General features: G+C 47.2%; 1 protein-coding gene across 2 annotated transcripts; it reads left to right on the top strand.

Moving 5' to 3' along the window:
- Positions 1–9,256: 9,256 nt before the first annotated feature.
- LYRM9 (LYR motif containing 9) lies at positions 9,257–22,976 on the top strand. 2 transcript variants are annotated; one of them, XM_049702464.1, is made up of 5 exons: positions 9,270–9,330; positions 16,549–16,685; positions 20,039–20,181; positions 21,848–21,940; positions 22,838–22,976. In XM_049702464.1, exons 3-5 carry the CDS (start codon positions 20,056–20,058, stop codon positions 22,853–22,855), a joined length of 237 nt encoding a protein of 78 aa, XP_049558421.1. In that variant the 5' UTR covers positions 9,270–9,330; positions 16,549–16,685; positions 20,039–20,055; the 3' UTR covers positions 22,856–22,976. The 2 variants fall into 2 exon arrangements, with proteins under 2 accessions (XP_004267198.1, XP_049558421.1); XM_004267150.4 differs by lacking the exon at positions 16,549–16,685 and having other exon boundaries at positions 9,257–9,330.
- Positions 22,977–23,519: the final 543 nt, after the last annotated feature.

The following is a 23,519-nucleotide window of genomic DNA, read 5'->3' as shown; positions in this document are numbered from 1 at the left end:
GTAGCAGTTATCAGCTTCACTGCTTAATTAACAATGTAAATATCTTTCTAAATGACATTTTATAATCATGATCAGACCCTCTAGCATTTGCCCTGTTCACTGCTAATTCCTTCCCAGATGTACAGATAGTCGCCTGACATCCCATTTCGGCGTCTCATACGGTAAAGCAATTGTCTATGCCCCACAACTCCTCTTTTGGATCTTACTAGGGGTCTGTTCTGCATTCCTCTCTCCAGCCCGAAATATACAGTCTGCCAATTGAATTGCCAATTAAAAGTACTTAATTAGATGTGAAAGGGGAGTTCTGTCATGTTCTGGATTCTGAACTATTTTTTATTTATGTGCTTAGCAGGATAAGTCATCTTAAATTAGCATCACATTTTTCCCTCTGAAGAGCATGTGAGAAATGAGGCTATTAGGAGGAGAGGTTTAACACAATATTTGTGTACACTAGTCATGGGTGCCGAGAATCATCTCAAACGCATATGGCGCTTTGGCAAGCAGGGTTACTCTTCATCTTTATTTTATTTCCTTATCATCTCTTGTTGAATTAATGTTTGCAGTAGAATATTTGGCCTTCGTTATCAAACATATGTGCAGGGAACTTGATTGTTTGATTTATTTTTTAACTTTAAATTTGCCTATTCTTTTGAGTATCAGGGCCGTACCAAAAGATTATTATTCCATATCTAAGTTCCAAATGACATACAAACAAATTCAAATCTTTATGCAGCCCCGGGGGTGGAAAGTTCAGAGGCTCATAACCCTCGCTGGAAAGAATGCCCCCAAAGCTTCCCATTCCTGGAGGCTTGATGATTTCAGCTGGTGGATTATTCACTTTTTTTGCCGCTACTCACTTTATGGTGAGCAGTGCAGTTACACATGTACAAAGTGTGCGGAAAGGGGGTTTAATACAAACCAGTGCATATCATATTGGTAAAATGGTAGGGAAGGCGAATGAATTTTGGAGGAATTTGCTGGGGGTTTTAATTAACCATCTTGCCCTTGTTCCCCATTATCACTGATTTGTATGATAAGTGCCAATTATATGTGTCATAAGTATACTCCTTTTTGCTGAAGACAAGAGATCTTATGTGTGATGCAAATCAGGGTTCTCAGAATGCTAATTTTGTAATGAGCCAATGCATTCTTCAAGGAGTTTATAGTCTAGCGGGGAAATAAAACATGTGCATAAATAATTATAATGCAAAGTAGAGAACTGGTGTGTCATGAGACAGTACGGAAAGAATTATGGCTAAAAAAGAGGGTGGAGGAATAAATTATAGTTGAGGGAGTTAGGAAGGCCTGCTTGAAGGTTGGGGTAAATTGGCATAAAAGCAAACTGAGAGTGTAGGGTGTGGTTTGTAGAAGAGGGGAACAGCAAGGAGAAAGCACAGAGGTGGAACAGCATGAAATTTAAATGAGGAACAAGATGTTTACCATGGCCTTTACAGGAGGGACATGAAGGAAAGCACTAGAGGGAATGCTGCAAAGGTAGGTCAGGCCTCCATTGCACAGAACCTAGCATCCAAGGCTGAAACACCTGCACCGCTTTTTGCAGACCACTCTGCAAATTGGACTGGCCAATTTTTTTTTTTCTAAAGGTCCAGAGAGTATTTTGGGCTTCGAGGGACCCGTGGTCTCTGTCACAACTGCTCAGCTCTGCCATCAGAGCACAAAGTCAGTCAGAGACAACATGTACATGAACGGGCATCACTGTGTTCCAATAAAACTTTACTTATGGACACTGAAATGTGAATTTCATATAATTTTCACATGTCACAATATATTCTTCTTTTGATCTTACTACTCTCCTCTGCTGTTGTGGTAGGCAGAGGCATGAAGCTGTAACCATCTCCTAACCTCTGAGTTTTTCTTTACTTTTGAACATATCCCCATAACCACAGAGAGCCAAGTGCTGATGAGCTTGGATCCAGGGCGGCAGAGAGCCACAAAGTCAGGGTGTCAAGCAACCATGATGGCGTATGCGTGCATCGGTGGCTGTGGGTCTATCGCCCTGTGGACCAGCACCAAGCTTCAGCATGCAAGTACTAGGGCAGCGCTCCTGATGGGCTTAACAGTATTTGGTAATTAAAAAGAAATACCTTAACAATCCATGTGTGGTAAATGTGATACACAGACTGTCCTCTACTTTTATGAACCTGCATTTTGGTACACACTGACATCCCTAAACCAACTTCCCGGTGCTGAATTAGGTCTTTCCATACATCAGCAGGCTAATAATACCTTCCATCCATCTCCTGGGTAAGATTCTGTAGTTTCCAGCAAGTAATCTTCCTCCTCTGAAATCTCCCTGTCCCTCACCAACCTGCCCTCCAGGACTGGGAGGGGGGTTTAGACTCGTGGTCCTGCAGGAAGCCTCCTAGCCCCCTCCAGCTCTCCTTCCTGTCCAGGTCCCCTGAGAACTAATGTAGGGCTCAGAAAGGCTGGTCTGGAAGGAACACTGAATCACTATTTTCCTTTGTGACCTGGATCAAAGCAGTTATGTCTCTCACTTCCAGATACACCAGACATGACATAGGATTTTTTAAACACATAAAATGTATTTTTTTGTCCGATTTGGAATTACATGTTTATGCTTGAATAAAATATATCTCATTTATCTCCTTCCCCTTTATCTTCTCTGCCCTCTCTTCTCTTACTCACAAAAGTCTTTTTTTTCTAGCAAGAGCTAATGTTGAACACTATATGGCGAAGAAAATGTTAATTACATAACTAACCTAATGTGACAATGTTTCAAGAAGGAAGGTGTTTTCAGCTGATGCAAAGGCTGCTGGAAAGTAGAGAAAGCTAAGGTCAGAGAATGAGCCATGGCTTATGACAACGTGGAAGCCACTGAAAACCTTGTTAAGAGCAGCTTCAGTTGGGCTTCCCTGGTGGCGCAGTGGTTGAGAGTCCGCCTGCCGATGCAGGGGACACGGGCTCCTGCCCCGGTCCGGGAAGATCCCACATGCCGTGAAGCAGCTGGGCCTGTGAGCCATGGCCGCTGAGCCTGCGCGTCCGGAAAAGAGCAGCTTCAGCGGCATGAAGGTGGAAGCCTACTGTATCCCCCAAAGGGTGAACGGGTGAACGAGTGAAGAAATGAGGCAGCGTGTGTAGACAGCTAATGATGACTTCTTCACTTAGATATCAGTTTATTTATTTATTTTTTAAATTTAATTTATCGTTGGCTGCCTTGGGTCTTCGTTGCAGTGCGCGGGCTTCTCATTGTGGTGGTTTCTCTTGTTCAGAGCATGGGCTCTAGGCGTGTGGGCTTCAGTAGTTGTGGCGCACGGCCTGAGTTGCTCCACGACATGTGGGATCTTCCCGGGCCAGGGATCGAACCGTGTCTCCTGTATTGGCAGGCGGATGCATATCCACTGTGCCACCTGGGAAGTCCCTAGATCTCTATTTAAATGTCACTTCTTTGGAGTGATCTGAAGTAGCCCTCTGGTGACTATCACATGACTATATGCTATTTCTCTGCAAAACACTTATTTATGATCGGATCGTGTGTTCTTTCTTTCTTTGCTGTTCTCTGCCGCCAGGACGCCGCACATGCACAGTGATCTTGTCATGTTTTATTTCTCTGTATCCCCAGAACCTAGAAGATTGCTTGGTACCTGTAAGTATTAAACATATGTCGAATGAATGGATAAAATTTGGCTGTGGCGGGGGGTGGAGAAATAGACTGGAGAAATAGACTACATAAATAGCCCAGTGCTTCTCAAACGTTAACGTGCCTGGGGATCTTGTTAAAATGCAGATTCTAATTGTGTAGGTGTGGGGTGGGAGATTCTACATTTCTAACAAGCTCCCAAGTGAGGCCCATGCTGCTGGTCCGTGAATCCCATTTTGAGTAGCAAGGCCTATGGACCACGGTGGTACGTTGCTTAAAATGAACAGGTGGAGAAGAGGAGGTTAATGATGTGGGAGAGAGGGGTAAACTGCAGGAAGGCAGAGGGGACAGAATCCAGAGGACCAGCAGGGGGTTTGGTTTTTTCAAAGGCAAAAGGACACTTTCCTCCTTGTAACAGGAGAAAAGGAGAAGGGTTGAGAAGGGGAGGAAGTTCTTGACTGAGGGTGTCTAACTTTTCAATGAGCAGAGAGGGAGGGTGGAGGTCGGCTGTGGGAGTTCTGAGAAATTGTCATTTTCTTTCCAGGCAGCATCCAGTATGCCTTTGAGTTTGGATCATAAATTTAAAGGGAAACATGGGACTTCCCTGGTGGTCCAGTGCATAAGACTCTGCGCTCCTAAGGCAGGGGGCCTGGGTTCCATCCCTGGTCGGGGAACTAGATCCCGCGTGCGTGCCTCAACTAAGAGTCCGCAGGCCGCAACTAAGAGTTCTCATGCCACAACTAAGAAGTCCGCATGCCGCAACTAAGAGTCCGCATGCCACAACTAAGACCTGGCGCAGCCAAAATAAATAAATGAATAAATAAATATTAAAAAGAATAAAGTGAAACTTATCAGCTCTATGTGCCAACATTAATCCACTTGGGTGCAGGTTGGAGAAGGAGGATGACAGGGTCATCCAGAGCATGTGTGACAGAGGGCAAGAGGAACCAGGGAATTGAGGGGGTTGGTAAGGGGGCGTGATTTTAATGGTGGACCACAGGAAGTGGGGCACAGGCATGGGGACACTGCAACACTGCTACTCAGTCTTTGCTCTCATGGGGCTCTAGTGGGGAAGACAACATACGTATATCCGTATGTATTAAATGTGAATGCACATGTGTATGTAACTAGCAGAACTGTCAGTGCCTCACCCATAATTCCTTGAGCCTTACATTGTGCACACCTGGCTGACTTGCAGCTGCCAGCATCTGCACCCCTGCCTGAGAGCACTGCAAGCCAGAAGTATCAGGGGGTCAGTGCTGCTGAGAGCGTCATTCAACCAGTAACTAACAGGGACTGATGTGTAAGTACCCGGGGTCCCACGACCCTCTGGTGGGATAACTGAGGTGTGTGTTCCGCGTTGGTTCCCCAGCAGGATGAAGCTTGTTGCCCTTGGTGGTAACTTGCTGGGCAAGATTCTCTTTATGGGCTGCCTTCCCTTCCCTGTCTCACTGCCCTTAATGGATATTTTCTAGGCTCACCTTCCAAATAAATGACTTGCTCTCGAACCCTCACTTCAAAGTCATCTTCTTCTGGGGGAACCCAAACTAAGGTTATATAATTATAAACTGTGATGTATGCCTCAGAGAGAAGTACAGGCTACTGTTTGGGAGGAGAGGGTTATCTGCCCCAGTGTCTAGTGGGAGTAGGGGCATCAGGGAAGTTGATCTAAAGGAGGAGCAGGATGGAAGGAACATGGGGTATTTGAGGGTCTGAAAGCCCACAGTGGCCCCAGCAGGGGACCGGGAACGCCAAGTGAAGCCTAAGAGAGCAGACCCTGCGGGGTCTTGCTGGATGTGGTAAGGAGTCTGGAATATCTATTCAGAGAACATTGAGAAGCCATTACAGGGGCTAAAGGAGGACAGTGTCAAGATCAGATGTGCTTCTAACAAAAAGCGGAGAAGGACAGGAGAGCCGGACTGGGAGAGATGGAGCCCAGAGGCTTCTGCTAAGACTCCGGGCTTTGCACCGAGTTTTGCACGTGGAGGAGTCTCAACAAATGTTCGCTGAAGTGGAAGGTAACTATTAACTACCTATTTGATTGACCAAGACACCTTACTTCCTGGCCAAAATGTATAATGGTTTCTCTTAATTAATAATGCTCTTTTGTTCAGGGCTGCTTCACTTAACTTTATCAGGCCTTTCTCTTTGGGGAAGGATCAAAAAGATAACTTCCTTTTACTTCTTCTCATTCTCCACTCCTCTCCTTTTTTTGTCCCGCTCTTCTCTCTCCCACCTCGCTCTCTATGCTTTGTCTCTCATCTTCCTCCAAATAATCCTATTTAATAAAGTTGATCATTTCAAACAGTCTCCATTTCTATGAACTGTGGCATTTAATTCTTGTCCGTGGCCATCTTGAGGCTCTGCAGATGTAGTCAGTGGAAACAGAATTACACTTCGTGAACACGGTGATTTTAAAGTAGATCTTTAGTCAAACGCCATCAAAATGCAAAACAGAAAAATATTCCCAAAAAAATTCACTCCTTTGTTAATATCTCCATATACACACCCAGCAGGCACATATACTTTTTATGGGAAAAATTCCATTCCAAAGCTGATGTATACAAAAAATTTCATGTCTGTGTGCATGTTATTTATAATCTGAAATCATGAGACATTGAGCATATTTTCAAGAGATGAAAAAGTAGAGACTCAGTATTCAGAGATAACATACATCTGATCATCGGTGTGGTCTCACGTGTGGCCACTGTAAATATATGACCACAGAACACACTAAGAATATAGAATGATATATACCAGTCCGCAAGTTTAGATTTATGGAGCTGCAGAAAGTAACACAAGACAGAGAGAGGTCCAGGAAGGCTAAAACCCAGGCGGTAAATTACGCTCCAAGTGTGTGTTGTAAACAGTCACAATTGTACCCTTCTCCCTCTTTACTCTTTTTTATAAATATCTTTAAATCCTTGCTCATCCCGTTCTTCAACCCAGCAATTAAAGAAAAAAGACACCAGTTGTCTGAGATATCACGTAACCTTTCATACCCAATATCTTCGTTGTCTTAAAAAAAGAAATCTTCAGTAGTCAGTGAGGGTTATGTTTTGCAATACCCCAGGGTGGATAAGATCTGTTCACTGGGGTTTCCATTTTCACCCTGATGTCCCCTTTTGTCACATTCACCAGTCACCTCATGCCCCTCACCCTGTGTTCTGGCAGGATTTGAGACATGCAAATTGCAAACTGGTCGATAGCAACTTTGCATATTTTGAATAGAAGAGAACCCCGTAGTACCGCTCAATCTGTTCACAAGGAAATCTGAGATAATGGGGAATGAGAACAAGGGCAGACCAAGCGTCCTAAGTGTTTTCTTCAAAGTGTTTATTATGCTTATTAAATCTATTGTACAGTGATGAATGAATTTGAATTATTTACATGGTCAGCCTTTGAGACAATAACCTGATTTAATCAGAGGATGCAAATGTATCTTGTCTCTTTGAAATCTAAAAACAGGTTTAAACTAGAAGAAACTTCAGGACTTGTAACTTTCCCCACAGATATGGTTACAAACCTGCAGTTGTCAGGTTAAATGACATATTGTCAGAAATCAAGAGAACAGAATGATGTATTTCTTAGGAAAGTCGAAAAACGCCCCTGGGAGGAAATGTCCCCTGGACAGCCAACTCTTGGTTGACAAAGTTCTCAAGTAAAAAGTCTTTCAATGCTGTTCATCTCGAAATATCGTGCACAGTCTGACATGAGGGTGTTCATCTGCTAAAATGTCAGTGGAAAGGAAAATGACATGGTAAGAATGGTTGGGTTTTCATTAGATTGTGGGCCTGGTGTAATTTTTGTGAAGGTTCGGACTGGTAAGAATTCTTCAGGTTTACTACTCAAGCTGTAAGAACCTAAGGTTGCTGTCACGTTAAAAGTATGATAATCCAATTAGTTCACAATCTAGGTTTCCATTACGATTTGGAAAACAATTGGAAATTGGTATCCAAGCCTACTCTACTTTGGGTTATTATTATTTTTTTCTTGGACGCTTATAAGGAATGTTTGTGAAAGGTAAAATCTCGTGTGTTTGTCGAGACAGAACAGGCGCCCATGGTTCTGAAGGTGGAGTCTTTCTGAGGTAACGTGAACAGCTTGCATCTTGAATATTTTATAAGATCTAGGTATTAGAACAATGTTTCTGATGCAGGAACACAGTGATCAAGGAACAAAAGAGAGATAGGGCCAAAGAACAGACTGTAATATTTCTTCAAAATATTAAGTAATCCTAAGGCTGAAAACAGGAATGGATGGTGACTACAGATTGTTCCTTAAAAGGGCTCTAAAAGCTTAATGATTTATCGATTGGATCAACACTAACGATGTGCCTCTGACTATGCGTGTGTAAATAAGGGGGCTGATTTATGAGGGTACAATCGTATGTTTCAGATATATTTGGTCCAAGTCTACATATTGAAAATAAATTGAAGGATTGAGGTCATTGTCTGAATATTTCAGGGGAGGAACCCCCAAATGATTTGGAGGAAGGCTAGTATGTTAGGTGAAGAAGGATAAAAAAGAAGGAAAGAAAAGAAAGGGAGGAAGGAGGGAGGGAGGGAAGGAAGGAAGGAAGGAAGGAAGGAAGGGAGGAAGTGGGGAAGGAGACTCTAAAGGAGGTCAGGAAAAAAAGAGAAAAACTTTAAAAAACACTTCTGTTAAGAAATATCTCCTGCTTTTCATACCTTGAAGGAGGAAAAGGGATCCCCAGGTGCCACCAGGGAGCAATGTTTTCCTTAAAAAAAAGAAGAAGAAGAAGAAGAAAGAAAAAGGAAAAAAAAAGGAAAAATAAAAAGTTATCTTGTTAAATCAGCTACACATGGAGACTGTCTGTGTAAGGAAATCGGCCTTTTCATTACAAATAGGTTTAAAAAGCCCTAGAGAAGAGAGACGTGAACAGAAGTAATATTATCTACTAACAACCTAACTCCCTTTTAGGCATCAGCTGAGAGAAGATCAGCGGCATCATTGAACAGGGGGTTTGTCTTAAGATAAAGACTCATCTTTATCTCTTTCAGGATATAAAACTTGTATTTAAATCAATTCAGAGAAGCACTTTAGCTCTAAACATTAGAAAGCGGGGAGAGCCTATTTAATAAAACAGCATTATTTCATTTTCAAAGAATGATACTGGCAGTCGCTGTGAGTTTAAATTCTGTATTCTTTTCCTCAATTATAATTATAGATGGGTCTGAAAGGAAGCATGCCTATTACTCTCATATTTATTCTTTTGACAGGTGTTATGGGACTGTAATTTGACGAAATGACTCAAAACGCAGATTCCCATCCAAATATAATTCCCGTCATCAACAAGAGTGGTTTAGGAAAAGTCCTTCTGCAAGCCTTTTCATAGATCTTGAACACCCCTCATATTTTAGCAGCAATCCATACTCAGGAAAATGGGGAGAGCCTGTCTTCAGGGCTTATATCCGAGGTAACAAAAGCCAAAAGGAAGGGTGGGTGTTTAAGGTAAGGAAGGTTGTGAGTGGGACAGCTTTCTTTTTCAACCGGGTGTACTCGGATCAGGGAAAGGGCACCCAGTAGGATTTCCTCATTAACAGACCCCAAGTCCCGCGCGCGGCCGATAGAGGGCGCTCGGCTCAAGTCGCCCTGCAGGGGCGGTGCTTCGGCGATCCGGGGGCGCAAGCGCACTGGTGGTAGCCGCGTCCGCCGCGTCCGAAGCTGACGTTTTCCTGTGGAGGCCGGTGAGCCGCTAGGCGCCGGCGGAGGGTGGGAGCGCGGGTGGGCGCACGGGGGCCTGAGCCACCCGTGGTGGCGGGGACTGGCTGGGGATGTGAGGTCTCGGGCGTCCTCGGCCTGGCGCGGCTAGTGGAAGACTCAGTGCCGCTGCGTTTCCTTCCCCGACCGTCTTGCCTCCGGGGAGCCGTGTGCCCCAGAGCGCGGTTCCTGGACGCGCCTCAGGCCTCGCGGGGGCGGCTCGGGCGGAGGAGGCCCAGCACGCCGGGGGGTTGGGGGCGCCACGGGGAGCCCAGGGGTCTGCGGGCGCCGGGCCCGCTGGTGGAATGTTCCTGACGGGCACACGTCTCCGCCGTCGGCCTCAGTTTGCCCATTTTCAAAAGCAGTCGTGGCCCCTGCACGGGCCGACTGCCCGCAGCACCCCGTGAGGGCGCTTACCTCGAGTCACCTTCACCTTTTGATTTACGCTTCTGCCTAACTGATCAAGTCACTCCGTGGCCGAAACCCCTGAGCCCTTAGGACTAATCTTTCCTTTTGTTTGTTTTTACACACCATACAGTTCACCCACTTCAAGTGCACAATTCAGTGTCTTTTAGTTTAGTCGCAGAACGCAGGCTGCGCTCTCTGCGTCCACGTCCACCCAGCCACACTCTACTCGTCCTTCAGACCTCAGATTTAATGTTCCTTTCTCAAGAAACCTTCTCTGACCCTTGACTGGGTGAGGGACCCCATGAGCCAATCTCTCAGGGACCCGAATTCCACTTTGTAGTATTTAGTTATAATTGAATACTTGGTTTTTATTATCCTCTGTTAAGTGTAAGTTCTGTGGGGTCAGAACTTGCCTTGATTGTTTCCGTAACTCCAGCAGCTAGCACCTTATTGGTGCCCAATGACTATTTCAGGACACACGTGCCTTCTGTGTGTCAGACTCTGTACTGTACTAGGGATACAACCATGAACAATATAAACTTCCTGCTCTCGTGGAGCTTACGTTCCAGTGGGGGAATGAATACAAACAAATAAGTAAATATATATCGTGGTGAAAAATGCCGTGAAGAAAAAAGAAATGCTGTGAAGGAAAGAAGAAAGGACTATAGTGTGGTCAGAGAAGGTCTCTCTCTTTTTTTTTTTTTTTTGCTGTACGCGGGCCTCTCACTGTGGTGGCCTCTCCCGTGGCGGAGCACAGGCTCCGGACGCGCAGGCTCAGCGGCCATGGCTCACGGGCCTAGCCGCTCCATGGCATGTGGGATCCTCCCGGACCGGGGCACGAACCCGCGTCTCCTGCATCGGCAGGCGGACTCTCAACCACTGCGCCACCAGGGAAGCCCCAGAGAAGGTCTCTTAAATGAGACTTGGATACATGGGCGTGTGAGCCACGTGGGTGCCTGGAAGAGTGGTTGGGTATGTGAGGACAAGCAAGGAGGCCAGAGGGAGGAGGAGCACGAGAGAAAAAGGGTAAACCAGGCGCTCTCAGCTCAAGGGTCCTTGGAGACAAGCCCTGGGTGTGTGTAGAAAGAGCTTGAGTTAGGAAGGGAGAAACCCAGCTGTGGCTCTTAGCTGGTTCTTCTGTGTGACCTTGAGCCTCAGTTTCTTCCTCTGTAAAGTGGGAGTAACAGGATTGGAGCTTCAGTAGGCCCTTTGAAGTACCCAGCCCAGTATCTGGCACCTGGTAGCTGTATAATACATAAGTTCCCGTCTTTGGCCCTCGAGTAGAGTGTGTTGTGGCCTGTGTGGGCAAGGCCATTGGCACAAAGCAGACTCACATCACCAGATTCAGTTGAGGTTGCTGGTTGCTCTGCTCTGCAACCAGCATGTTTGCTTTTGGATGATGTTTCTGGTTTGCTTTGGCTGGAATAGCTCACCAGGTTCACTTCAAACTGGAAAGGCCCAGGGTGGTTTGGGCTGCCAAATGTGATGTTCAGGATCCTTTGAGAGCAGGTGTGGTAGAAAGAGCTGAGGATTCAGAGCCAAAGGATCTGAGCTTGAGACCTGCCTCTGCCACCTGCTGGCTTTGTGACTTCAGGACAGTCCCCTTCTTCCTGGCTTTAGTTCCTCTTTGGGAAGTGGGAATCCGTCAGCACACATTTATTGAACGTCTGTTATGTACCGGGCACTGTTGACTATGGAGGGGTGACTAACATAGTCTCTGTCCTCCAGAAGCTGACAAACAGCAAGGAACACAGGTGGCCAGGTTGAGTAGGAAAGGGTAAGATGTCCAGGCACCTAACACGTGCCAGCCCCTGGGCTAGGCAGTGTACTGATGTTAGCTTGCGTGATCTTTGCAAACCCCCCATCAGGTACATATTCTGTCGTCCAGTTTACAGAGGAGGAAGCCGAAGGCCAGAGAAGGTGAATTTAATGAGAGAAGTTGGAACCAGACTTCAGAGGGCCTTGGATAAAGAACATTCCACAGAGGTTTTGGAGGAGGGTGTGTTTTGTAGGAAGTGTCCTTGGGTGGCACTGTGAGGGCTGGACTGGAAGGAGAGAGGCTGGATGAGGAGGCATTGTTACAAAGCTGGGAACCGAGATAGTGTCCATGGGGCTGGATCTTGAGAGCCTTGACCATGTGGGAGAGAGACTGGAGGAACGAGGATTGTTCCCCGTTTCTAGCTTGGGAGAACATGCGTTCAAGCTGGAGCCCCGGAGTTGGGGGGAGCAGAACTGTTCTGTTCCTATATTGCGACTTTACCCATCCAGAAGAATAATTGCATATTTAAACAATGTCCTATACAGGCTTAATTTAGCTTTATCAGTGCTCAGTGAGGCATAATTTCTGGTTATTTTCTGTAGTTCCATTCTTTTCTTTCTTTTTTAATGTATGACTTTTTTTTCCCATTTATTTCTGTGTGCCCTATGTCAGGGCACAGGTTAGGGAAAGACAGTGGGATTAAATGGGGCTGAAGGTCTGTTTCTCAGCATCTGTAATGGTGATACCATTTGGCTCCCAGGAAATCCCCTTTGTGACTTTATTTTCACTCTTTTCTTTTATTCTGTCACATTCTCCTTGGGTTTCCTAAGAGCTTTTTTTTTTTTTTAGTATTTCTCTAGTTGCCCTTTTTCTTTGTGTAATTGACATTAGTCTTGGGACTTGTTTTTTCATCTGTATGCAGGGGGAAGCCATAGATGAGGTCCTTGGGTTTCTGAAAAGCATGGAACAAGGGTTTATGGAGAAGGTTGAAAACCAAGAACAGGATATAGTATAGTCAGGTGCTTTCATGAATGCTTGGACCTGGTCCTGAAGGAGCCCTGGGGAGAGTTCTCAGTGGGGTCCTTAGCCCTGATCTGGGCAGCATTTGCGAGTGGCTCAGATATAGACATAGGTAGTGTTAGAAGCAGGTGAGGGCATGGGCTTTGGAATAAAATAGGCCTAGGTTTGATTCCTTACCTGACCATGTACTAGCTGTGTGGCCTCTGGCAAGTTACTTAACCTCTCAAGAGTTTCAGTTTCCTCATCTGTAAAATGGGGCTAATGATACCTACTCCGTAAGATTGTTGTGAGGATACTTGAGATAACACATGCAAAGCTGTCAGCACCTCCCTGACATATGCTAATCACTCCCTGAATGGTAGGTAGTAAGACATGCCGTCAGCTCTGCAGAGGCCAGGGGTAGGAGAGCCATGTAACATGTCAGGCTGTTCATCTCTGTGGTCCTAGGGCTGAGTCCAGAGTCACACATGGGATAGATGCTCAGAATGGCCTTGCATGGGTGACTAACACAGCTTGCTGGGCTTTCTCTCTCTCTTTGTACCCGCTTTGTACCTCGTATGTGATTGTTTCTGTGCTTTTGTTGTGCTGAATTGAGTTGGATAACAGACAGGATCAGGTGTCCCAGAGATTGTGGTAGATTGTGACTCTGGACTGAACTAATAAAATACAAGATGGGGAAACAGACCTAAGAATAGTTCGTGGAGAAAAGGTTCCTTTGAGCCGAATGCCAGGGCCATGTGAGGGCCAGAGCAGAGAATGCAGTCTGGGCCGCATTCCTTGGATTCCCAAGTAAAGGAGGTGGCATTGCCATGGGAGCACCAGTGCCCACGGAGCCGGTCAGAACACAAGCAAACCATGGTTTTTCCCTCTGGACAATATGTTGAAGAGTGATATGGATAATGAAGGGATGTGTGTGTGTCCAGAAAGAGGAGGGCGGTGAGATGGAGAAGCATTGGCAGTTACGGCACCTTCAGCATGCTCATCTCGGAAAAGATATGACTGGGGGGCTGGGATGATTGACTTTGAATAATGACAGACTGGACTTGGTGGTAGGTTAGGGAGACTTTAGCCCCAAAGGGCAGAGCTCAGAACGGCGAGTAGAATTTTACAGGGCAGATCTTAGCTCAGAAGCGAAAGGACTTTCAGCGCCCTGCCTCGAGGGAGAAAAGGTGGGTGACTCCCTGCCATGAGAAGAGATTCTTTGACACCAAGTGGGAGAAGGTCACTTTCAGCTCTTTGGCATCCTGCTTTTGAAAGGTGGCCTACTTTGCCCTGTTTTTGTTCATTCAAGTTAACACCTTTTCCTGAGAGCCTGCTACTTCGGTGGCCGCAGGATGAGTAACCAGAACTCAGTTCTGATTTGGGAAAAAGCTAAAAATGTTTCACGTGATCTGTAGTTTGATTTAAATGTAAAAAAAAAAGATGTATTTCTTTTTCTCTCTGATGTATAGAGAGCTAACTGAATCAATGAAATGCACAAACCTCTTCCGACCTCAGTCTGCACCAGAGGCTTTCTTTAGCAGGCCATTCCTATTTTGGGTAGAAGCATTAAAAGGGCATCATAACGTATTGTTTTCCCTTTTGCTGCTCTTCCAGGGGCAGAGAAGGGCCTGGGAGAGGAACCTCATATTCAGTGAGCTGCTGCCAGGCATCTATGTCTCTTATTTAATCCTCACGTCAGCCTTGCCATGGTTTGGGGCCCACACGCTTCACTCTTCCACTCAGTCAGTACTCAGGGACAGAAAAGTGGCCTGAAAGTTGTTGGGGAGAGGGAGGATTCAGTCTGACACCCCTCTGATTAGTGGCCACTGTGTGCCAGGCACTGTGGGAGTGACAAAGTGACAGAGGAGACTGAGCGGGGAAGAACGTAGAGTGCATGGGGATTTGGTTACAGATGGGATAGAGGTTGGTGGTTGATTGGGGAAAGTCTTCAACACCCCACCCCTCCATCACCATGCACACATACTAATGACCCTAGCGTTTGTTCTGTGGGTGCCATTAAAGGATATCAAGCAAGGGGCTCACAGATGAGATTTTTGTGTTTAGAGGCTCATTCTGGCTGAGCATAGGGAGGGATTGAAGAGTCGGCGTTTCAGAAGGGTGTTGGATTAATCCTGGAGAGAGTCTCTGAGAGCCTAACGGGTCCTTGGAAAAGGAGGGGCCCCCTTTCCTTCAAGAACTCAGGGAGGTTGGAGCACTGGAGCTGGAGCCAGAGCCCACATCCCAGCTCCACCACTCCCTGGTTGTGTATCCGTGGGCATGTCAGCCCACTTTTCAGCCTGCAAAGTGGGGATTATAATGCTTTTTGTCAGAGGGTAGTTGTAAAACTGCACCATGCCTAACACATCGGTCGGCTCTCAGGCGAGGCTGAATTTCATGGTGGTGGGGAGCCAAGGATATTCTCGTCTGATGGCCTCTCCAGACCGAGTGAGGTAGGAGGCGTCAGTGGCCTGCGGGAGTTCCTGCTGGTTAGCCGGAGGGAGGCTGAGGAGACTGGAAGAGGCCTGGAGTATTTGGGTGGGAAAGGGAGGGTGTTTCTGCCAGAGGTGATGGCCAGGAGTACCGAGGCATGGAGGACCCTGCAGAGAGCAGCGGTCCTCACTTTATAGGAGCACAGGCTGTCTCGGCCACATTTGGACCTCCAGGGCCTGAAGGCAGGGAGAAGGCTGAGCTATTGTTCGCTCAAGCTTGGGGATTGGTTGGATTTTGAGGTTATTCAGTCAGCAAGCATTGACGGAGGAGTCCACTGTGTGCTCAGGACTGTGCTAGGCACTGAGGCACTGAGGCACTGAGGTGGGGGATCTGACACAGTCCTTGCCCTTGTGGGCTGGTGGGAGAGATGGGCAGGCAAACACAGGGTGATTCCTGCACATACAACAGCCTGTGGATGCGCAAATAAAGAAGAGAGTCTAGTTCTGTGTGGGGGTAAGAGGGATAGGAGGAATTAACCAAAAAGAAATCATTGGAAGAGTGTTAGGAGCTCACAGAATCAAGGGAGAAGCCTAGAGAACTGTGCAGGAATCCAGACATTTCTGGAAGGCCAGGCAGCAGGACCTTCAAGGACAGTTCAGAGCAGGAAGAAGCTGATCAGGACACACTTCTCAGGGGTACATGAACTCATTTGCCGGCTCTTTGTAACCATGTTCAGGACCCTATTTCCAGAGGTGGCATATACTCAAGTGGCCTAGTTTGGGTCTGATGCTCTCCTTGTGGCTGGGAGAGATGCAGCCACTGGCGGCAGTCTCAGCAGGCCACACTCAACGGGAAGGAGTCATCCCTTAAAAAGAAAATTGGGGGTGAAGGAAGCTGTTAGGAAGAACCACAGAAATGTAATACAGGATGAATAAAAGTCCTTTTGGGGCAGGGGCTAGTGTTCCAGGCAGCACTCATCGCGGGCTCTGGAGCCAGACTTCCCATATGGAAAGCCTGGCTTCTGCTCTCACAGCTGTGTGGCCTTGGACAAATTTCCTCCCTTCTTTTTGCCTCCATTTCTTTATATGTAAAAGGAGAGCATAATGGTACCTCTTGTAGAGTTACTGAGAAGATTAAAATTAGTTAATTCTTGTGCATTTTTAGAATAGTGCCTATCACATGGTAGGTATTCAGCAAGGCAGTTGTAATAATAACTGTAAATGATGACGATGATGATGATGATTTTATTATCATTCAAGGAACTATAGGTGGTTTTTGTCAATGTGCCTGGCAGGTAGAAGAGTGAGGAGGGATGAATCTGGGCAGATAAGGATGCTTTCGGAATTGGCATCAGCCTAAAGAGCTTAAGACTTTATTCACTAGGTGATGGAAAGCCATGTGTGATGGTTAAGTTTATGGGTCAACTTGACTGGGTCATGGGGTGCCCAGATATTTGGCCCAACATTATTCTGGGTGTGTCTGTGAAGGTGTTTTTGGATAAGATTAACATTTAAATCAGGGGACTGAATAAAGTAAATTGCCCTCCCTCACGTGCGTGGACCTCATCCAAGCACTGGAAAGCCTGAATAGTCCTTTCCCTACCGAGAGAGAATTCTCCTGCCTGACGCAGCCTTCGTGCTGGGACACTGGCTCTTCCTGGTTCTGCAGCAGCTTCCGGCCTTCTGACTCAAACTGGGATATATCAGCTCTGCGGATTTTGAACTTTCCAGCCTCAATAGTCGTGTGAGCCAATCTCTTATAATCTCTTTCTTTCTCTCTCTCTCTGTATATGTATCTGATTGGTTCTACCTCTCTGGAGAACCTTAATACATCTGTTATATGCCAAGCATTCTGTCACGGTGCTGAGACTATAGCAGGCAAACATGACACAGGCTGTCGTGTGCCATCAGAGTTCAGTTTGCCTGGACTCAGCAGCCAGGGTTGGGTGATGTGATGCGGGGTGGTGGGCAGGGGCCAGAGCAAGAGGGGGTCTTGGAGGCCATAGAAAGCAGTATGGATTTTATACTGTAGACCAGTGCTTTTCCAGAGTTCAATACCACTTTCATGATTCTTGGCATATCCAGATTTCAACTGCATTCTTACTTGCTTGATACATTTTTAAAAATCACCTTTCTGCCCGTTCATTTTTTAAACTGTTGTAAGCCATAATACCTATGAGATTATGGAATTTTTTTCTCATTACACATGAAAATAAATATAAAAGCATGACAATAAAAGGATGTTCCATATACTGCTTAAAATATTTTCATCTTTGTCCCATATTTTGGGAAAAGTTGTCATGAGTGATAGGGATGGGATGGACATCAGGGGTTTTAGGCAGGAACGTGACATGCTGAGATTTATGTTTTGGAAAGATTCACTCTGGCTGTTGAGTGGAGAATAGATTGTCAGACAATAGATTGCTGGGAACTCTTGCAGGTGTCTGCCTGAGTTGTGATAAGAGTCTGAACCGAGGATGTGCAGTGGAAGTAGAGAGGAGGGGACAGATTTGAGGGGCGTCCAGAGGTAGAATTTGATAGGACTTAGAGACCAGTGGCGTGGGGATTGAGGAGAAGGCAGGTTGTCTCTGTGATGGCTTTGGTTTGGTTGCCTGGGAAGACAGAGGTGTCTTTACAGAGGCAGGGAGCTCAGGTGGGGAGGCCAAGGTCAAATCCAAAGAGCAGGATACGCGAAGCAAGGGTTCCCAGGGCTACAGGGTTTGACTACAGATTTAGCAATGATGCTGTGAGGTTCATTGTGCCTTAATAACAAACCCATGCTTTAAATTAAATTAAAACATTTTTAGTTTAACTCGTCTGAGTGGACCCACACAGGCATTCTCTTCTAGTTATTACTGAGAATGACTAAGTATTATAATTGAGCTGAAAATAATCTCCCGCCCATACTTGCCGGGTTGGTTTCTAAGTATTGCTTGGGTTTTTAAGTAATGTAACAAAGTTGTGTTCTTTCCAAGTGTTAATTTTAAAGACTGCAGATGGTAACCATCTGTTACACGACTAGCATTTTACAATATTTGATTAGCACTTTATATAGTTTGGGAAAGCCTGCCAGTGGAGTCTGCCCATTAGTCTTTGGTGGTATGTCCTCTGTGGTAGCCCTTGAAGGTCTCTGTCCCCATGATATGTGGCTCCCCTCTGTTTGTTGTGTTGAAGTGTGACTAGTCGGACTGGCAGGTTGATATACGTGGCAAGAGAACCTTGAAGAGCCCTGCCCTGTTTGCACTCTTTCTTAGAGCTGGAACCGTCAGAGCTCACTGGTGAAGCAGAATTTGGGAGGGCTAGATCTGTCCATCAGTTAGGATTCTTGGGTGCAAGTGACAAAACAACAAACCCAAACCTGCGGCTTGTTGGGACCCTAGGCACATCTGGGACTGCCTTCAGGTGCACGGTTTTGGGACTCAGGTGACTTCTTTAGACTTGCTTTCAATCAGGGTCTCAGCTCTGCCGTCTGCTGTGTGGCTTCAATCTCAGGCTTCAAGAGGAGGCAAGATGGCTTCCCTGAGGGTGAAGTCCTCTCAGCATCAAGTCTAGAGGGAAAGAATGAAGCCTTTCCACTCACTCCTGCAGAGGTGTTGAGATTTGCTCTGATTGGACCAGTTTGTCATGTGCCCATCTGTGAACCAGTCCTTGTGACCATGTGGATAAAGGGCTCTGATTGGTCAGGCCTGGAGTGGAGCCCCACCCAGACCTTGTGGGCTGAGACCTGAAGGGGTAGATTCCCAGTGGCTCATCCCAGGATGTTACCAGGTGGGAGGATTGGGGAGGGGCAGGCGGCCACCTGCCCACCCCAGTGTCAGAGTGAAAGGCCATAGTACCAGGAGCAATGGGCAAATTTAAACTGTGGAGACAGACATTTATTGTTGCCAGGAAGATCATATGCTGGAAATGGAATGAAGGAGCCTCTGAAACTAGCTCCTTAGCAAGTGTCCTTTCCTAATTTGAGATAGATTAGTATTTAGATTTAGTATTCGGGTTCTCTTTTTTTTTTGAGTGGGTGGGGATTGTCTTCTTTTTATGTTACTTTAAAACTAAGGCCCCTCACTTAATCTTGGTCTGTTAGCTTCTCCATTTGGAACACAGTGAGCTTCTCTCTCTCAGAGAGGGGAAATCTGTGCAGAGGAGATAACAGATTCCATTCAGTCCAGTTCAACAAACAGGGCACGAAGCACTGGGGCCCGGGCCAGGCTCAGTAGGTCTGGCAGCTGATGAATCCCCAGCAGTGTGGGAAGCGCTGTTACAGTTCCAGGAACGTGGCACTGCGCCCCCCCAGGGAGGGACAGTCACCAAGGGCTTCCCAGAGGAAGAGACACTGACCTGGCCCTGGAAGGATGGACACAAGTTCCTCACATGGAGGAGACGGGGAAGGGAACTCCACGCTGAGGGGGCTGTGTGTGCAAAGGCACAAGAGGTGACCTACTTGCCGGCTGAAAGGGTCTGGGAGAAGTTCCTTGTGTCTGACTCTGGGGTGAGCCGAGAAACTGGTTCCAAAACTCATTCTGGCGTCACTGTGGGGGCGACTTGGGGAGTGACAGGCTTCAGGCAGGGGCACCAGGCAAGATGCTGTAGTAGAGGTCCAGGCAGGATCCTCTGGAGCATCTTGTTAAATTGCAGGTTCTGTCCAGTAGGTCTGGGGTGACATTGCGTTTCTAATTAGCTCATGGGTGATGTCGATGCTACTGGTCCAGGACCACACTTCGAGTAGCGAGGCTCAGACCTCTGGGCATTCTTCCCTCTGTTGCCTGAAGTCAGCTGGTTTCTCAGTGGCTGTGACGCAGGATCTTCCTGCTCATCTCCCTTATTCCTCCTGGCATGACACCTCCTCATCCACCACCTGAAGCTGGTCTCCAGAAGGAAGACAACAGGATGAGGCTGTGCCTCTCACCTTTGGTCCTTGCAGGCCTGCTCTGAGCTGAGACTTCTGCAGGACCGAATGCCCAGCCTGAGCTCGGGGTCTGGGTTCCCTGGGGACCTGGCTCCGTACTGTATCAAATACGTCTGCTTCCCAGAGCGCTGGAAGCTGGGGGCCAGGGCTGAGTATTGGCTTGATGCCTAGAAGTGATGTTCTGTGTTTTCCAGGGACAGAGGCCTTGCAGATGGCCCCGCTACCGGGGGCAGAGCTGGTCCAGAGGCCGCTGCAGCTCTACCGATACCTGCTGCGCTGTTGCCGGCAGCTGCCAACCAAGGGCATCCAGGAGCATTATAAGCATGCTGTCAGGCAGGTGGGAGTAGGGTCCACTGGGCTTGGGGTGGGGGGCTTCCTGTAACAGGGGGCCTATCACAGGGTTGGGGGCCAGGGGCAGTGGGCAGGGATGGTTTTTCCGGTGGTGGGGTTGGGGGTGGCAGTTCCGTAAGAGCCACCAGAAAGCAGTGCTGGCCAGCCCAGCTCCTCTCTCTGGTTTCTGTTCCGGAAACAGGATGCACCCAGCACAGCAGCTCTGTGCCAGGGCTTGAATAAGGCAGCTAAACAGATAATTAAAATAGAGTGTGAGACATAACATCATTTTGACAGGCATACCTGCCAATAATGCACAACCTGAATTTAATCATGAGAAAACATCAGGTAAACCCAAACTGAGCAACCGTCTACCACATAACCAGCCTGTGCTCATCAAATGTGTCAACGTCCTGAAACACAAAGGCAGACGACTGCTCTGGTTTAAAGGGGACTAAAGAGATGTGACAACTAAGTGTAAGGAGTGATCCCAGATTGGATCCTGGACCAGAAAAAGCAATGATTGTAAAGGACATTATTGGGGAAATTCATGAAGCTGGAATATGGACTGTAGATTAGATAACAGTATTATATCAGTGTTCAATTTTCTGAAGTTAATTACTGTGGTTATGTAAGATAATGCCCTTGCTTACATACCCAAAGTATTCAGGGGTTAAGGTCATGATACCTGAAACTTTAAATGCTTCCAAAAATTTTTATACAAACCCATATAGAGAATGATAAAGCAAATGTGGCAAAATAGTAACAGTTGGTGATTCTGGTAGGGAATTCTTTCGTAATATTCTTGCAGCTTTTCTGTAGATTAAAAATTATTTCCAAATGAAAAGTTAAAAGCTGAAGTTTATATAAATATAGTATGGAAAGTAAAAAAACAGAGGTAGTAACAGAGGGTTGTGGAAACATAGAGAAGGAGTAGTTAGCTGTCTGAGGGAGTCTGGGAGGACTTCCTGGAGGTGAGCATTTGAGGTGCTCCTAAAGATAAGTAGGAGGACGTGTGGGGTTGAGAGTGACATATCAGAGGAAGTAACCAATTCTTTTGAAGGGCCATGAGAGCCACACCAGTGAACCTGAATCTCATGTTGCTTTTCAAAGGCGAACATCTGGTCAAAGCAAACAGCAGCCCTGCATTGCTCTGCTTTGGGCCTGGCAGGATTTTCCAAAGCCACCCTCTCCACTGCCCCTCCCTTCCCTGCATGGCTTTCCAGCATGGGTCTGGAGAAACTCTGCTCTTCTCTGTGGTGAAGCCATGCAGAGAGCTCAGCCTGGTGAAAGCAGCTTCCTGGGAAGAGCAAACGAAGCAGAGAGATGGAAGTTTCCCTTAGGCCTCTGCTACCCGATAACCTTTGGGCCCAGCTTGATTTGGGGTAGCTTGGGGCCAGTCTTCCTTTTCACGCATGCCCTGCTTGTAGGAGTACAGGCTGTGTAGTCAGATAGTCCAGGATTCAAATGCTGGTGCTATTGCTTAACGGCAAGGTAGAGTTTCTGAGTCTGTTTCCTCATCTCAGTGTGTGATCATCGTAACTGTCTGTGGAGGGGTAAGAGTGATGCTGAGTGTACAGTGCCCACAGTGTGCCTGGCCCACAACTGCTGCTCTGAAGCTGCCAGCCCTGTGATTTTTGCCTAGTCATCTTTCCCTATGCTTAAACCTCCAGAGTTTCCGAGTTCATTCGGATGAAGACAGCCCTGAGAGGATCCAGCAGATTATTAAAAGAGCCATTGAAGATGCTGACTGGATCCTGAACAAGGTAAGTGCTCGGCTCCGACTTCCACCTGCGAGTTGGGGTTGAGGGCTGTAATCTCCGTGACCACCAGGGGTCGCCCCTGCCCCACAGTTGAGACCGATCAGTGCTGTGGAGGCCCCCCTCCCCTCACCAGCCGCTCCCCTCCCCTCCCCAGAAGCCCAAAGGTGATGGCAGATGCCCTTCTGGTTGCGTTTTCTGCAAGGGGGTGCGCATCCTTAATCCCTAAAGGCAAACTTCTGCCTCACAGTGCTGAATAAGCTGAGATGGGGCCACAGGAAGACGGAAGAGAACAGTCTTGCTGGTAGCAATAGTGCCAGAGCTGGCAGCAGCCTTGCGACGGTTCAGAGAGGAAAGCTGGGTGAGGCAGGGTTACTGAGGAAACATTTGAGTATCTGTTTTGGTAGAGGCAGGAAGGGAGTCAGGAATACAGACAGGCTTGCTGGTCCTTACACTTGGTATTAGAACAGCCTTGAGAGCTGGAGCACACCCCACCACTCTGTCCTTCTGAATCAGATCTCCAGAGGTGGGGTCCAGGATTTGTTTTTTAAACTCAGTGATGGGACTAGTTGGTTTCTGAATGTTGTCTTCTATAACCGGAGATTTTTTGTTTCTTCTGAACGAGACTCAGCTTGATGGGAAGACTGGACACACCACAATTTTCAATTCCAATGTTCCCAGTGTCTTTCTCATCCTCTCTCCCCAACCCCATCAGCTTCCTTTTCTGTTGGAACCAGCTAGAGACATGACTGTCTGATGCCTGCTGACCGGGTTCCACTGCCTCTAAGAAGCCCTTGCAGGAGGTGGCTGAGGCCTAGTGACCACAGTTCTCAGGACTTCCCGGGTCCTCCCTCCCCCTGCTGGCTTCCCTCACCCGCTCGTAATGATCTCTCTGTCTTACAGTATAAGAAACAAAACTGAGACTCCAGGATGTAGTGAGTGCAGCTGCCTTGGAGACACTGATATTGAGAGCCCTCGCTTCGCCTGGCCCTAAGCAGCAGCAGCGGCAGTTTTGGAACATCCACTAGCCTCGTTGGCTGGGAGCAGGAAGTCAGGGGTAGGAGAAGCAGAAATTTGCTCAGACGGATCTTCTTGCCATGTGTGTGTCTCCCTTATGTTTGCTTTTCCAGCTGGTTATGATGTGAGATTTGGGGAGAATGTGTTTTCTCACTTTGCACTGAAAGCGATTCATTTACTCTGGGCATCATTCTTTGAGACGCAGAGCTGGCGTGCCCTCATATAGCTTCCTGTACAGAGGGCAGGGCATGGGTTTAACAACCAGACAGATCTGGATTTGAATCTCAGCTCAGCGGCTTTTCAAGGGTGTTGGCTTCAAGTCCAGTTTCCTCCTTCATTAGGATTAGATAAGATGAAATCAAAGAGCCTGACATAGGACATGGTATGCGGTGGGGCCAGTAAACATCCCTCTGAGGAAGCCGTCCTCTGCTGCTCCCACGGTGCTCACACATCTCTCTAGCTCTCTCCACATCAGGTCTTAGTTCCTTGTGGGCTGGTCCCGTCCCTGCCTATCACCCCAGGCCTCTGATCCCCTGCAGTTGCACTGTGCCCAGCGGTCCGCCCAGCA

This window comes from Orcinus orca, chromosome 19 (genome assembly GCF_937001465.1).
Source record: "Orcinus orca chromosome 19, mOrcOrc1.1, whole genome shotgun sequence".
Taxonomy (NCBI): Eukaryota; Metazoa; Chordata; class Mammalia; order Artiodactyla; family Delphinidae; genus Orcinus; species Orcinus orca.
The sequence above is the reverse complement of the archived record's forward strand: the minus strand, read 5'-3'. Positions and strand labels throughout refer to the sequence as shown.